The sequence below is a fragment of the Dendrobates tinctorius genome, unplaced genomic scaffold (genome assembly GCF_039654945.1).
Source record: "Dendrobates tinctorius isolate UK_male_01 unplaced genomic scaffold, ASM3965494v1 ptg000004l, whole genome shotgun sequence".
NCBI classification, from domain to species: domain Eukaryota; kingdom Metazoa; phylum Chordata; class Amphibia; order Anura; family Dendrobatidae; genus Dendrobates; species Dendrobates tinctorius.
In genome coordinates, this window is record NW_027361672.1 from 43,918,601 (window position 1) to 43,920,462 (window position 1,862).

A 1,862-nucleotide genomic window follows, 5' to 3' on the forward strand; every position below is an offset into this window, starting at 1 on the left:
ACCAGTCATGTTTATTGAGAACTTGCTGGTGGGAGCATTGGAAGCTATGTAGGAAAGTTATAGAAAGTACCAGGAACAGAAAGATACCTCAACACTTTGCAGTGTAAGCCCCAATATTATATTAATTTTAAATAATAACTTTTAAATAATAACATATTTCCTTTGCAAGGAACTGGAACATTATGATAGAAAGTAGATAATGCCAGTGCAGGTTTGATAAGCCACTCATCCAGGCAACATATGCCAAGTATTATCCAACATAAGAAATATGTCTCTAAATTGTTCATTTTTTTAATCAGATTAAAAATTAACAAAGAAGAAGACATCCACGGCAGCCATGAAAATCATGTCAGTCATCCGGATGGAGGAAAATGATTTCAACGAAACAGAGGAAAGAAAAGTCAAAGACCCCTCCGACATCCATTTCACAATCACAGCCTGTTGTATCTTTGCTCTCTGCTTGTTCGGCTTGTTAGGGAACGGAGTTGCCTTCTGGTTTCTTACTTTCAGAATTCCAAGAAACAAATTTACAATATATATAATTAATCTGACCATCGCTGACTTTATGTACCTTCTTTTCAATGCCACTCTCATGGCCCTACAGATCGATCAATTTCTGGGTTTGCACCCTAATTTTCCCGGAATTGCCAATTTCACTCTGGTATTAGAGATATTCTATGAGGGTGCGTATCAGGCTGGCATGTTCTTTCTTCTCGCAATTAGTATTGAGAGATGTCTTTCTGTTTTTTATCCTTTATGGTACCGTTGCTGTCGTCCGAAGCACCAGTCATTAATTATTTGTTTGATCATGTGGTTCGTTGCCAGCGTTGAAAGTTGCCTGGATAACATTATATGCTCGGCAGACGCTTTCTCAGTCGGGTCACTGAAATGCACAGGGGTACAGTTTATGACATTCGTCTTATCGATCATTATATCTTTGCCCCTGATGCTGATATCCAGCATGATTCTACTCATCAAGATCCGAAATGCGTCTATAAGGTGTAGGCCTCCAAAGCTTTACATCACCATCATTATTTCTGTGCTGATTTTTCTTGTGGCTTATGTTCCAGTGAAATTCATGTGGCTTTTATTGTACCTGAAACATTTACCCAACGGCTTTCAATCTGTCCATTTCTTCTTCGCCAGCATCATGTGTACTGTACTTAGCAGCAGTATCAATCCATATATTTACTTTATGATTGGAAGACAGAAAAAACAAAAGTTTCGGGAGTCAATTCACACTGCTCTGCACCATGTATTTCATGTTGAAGAGGATGAGACTGAAAAAACATTTGGCAGCATCTCAAGTGTCAACTACGTTAGCTAAAATAGACACATGCAGGCTTCTTTAAGATGAACGCATTTGTAGTTCATATTTTTTCCGGTTGAGATACAGTGCTAATTTAAAATGTTATTTTCATGGCTGGGGTTTTTTTTTACATGGCTGGGGTTTTTTTTACTTCTGTATTTTAAAAGCATAGCATGTGTAATTTTCATCCCTTTTAGGCCAGGTTGAGAAGGTTCATTTTTGGTCAGTGTGATGCCCATTTATGTTACTTGGCCTTCTGAATCCTGTAGGAACCTACAAAGAATGACATTTTTCTTTACTATGAGTCCATTTATTTAAAACATACAAAACAATGACATAAAAAGCGATATCAAAAATGGGGAGAATCATACAAAGAAAAATGGTGAAAAAACGTATCACGTATATGGGTGTTCTGAGTCTCTTGTATCTTGTCAACTTCTCTTTTGATACATGATATGTTTGTATTTGCAGCTGCATCTAACTACTTGTCATTTATCCCATTTTGGTATAATATACTCTAGATATATTCATTATTTCCCCATTCATAGATTGT

At 36.9% G+C, this 1,862-nt stretch overlaps 1 protein-coding gene across 1 annotated transcript; it reads left to right on the top strand.

Moving 5' to 3' along the window:
• The first annotated feature begins 324 nt into the window (after positions 1-324).
• On the top strand, positions 325-1,531 carry LOC141083257 (proto-oncogene Mas-like). The gene has a single exon (XM_073567430.1). It carries the CDS (start codon positions 338-340, stop codon positions 1,325-1,327), a length of 990 nt encoding a protein of 329 aa, XP_073423531.1. The 5' UTR covers positions 325-337; the 3' UTR covers positions 1,328-1,531.
• Positions 1,532-1,862: the final 331 nt, after the last annotated feature.

Excerpts from the sequence above, each read along its gene's own strand:
- LOC141083257 (XM_073567430.1), top strand. The coding sequence starts at position 338 with ATGAAAATCATGTCAGTCATCCGGATGGAGGAAAATGATTTCAACGAA.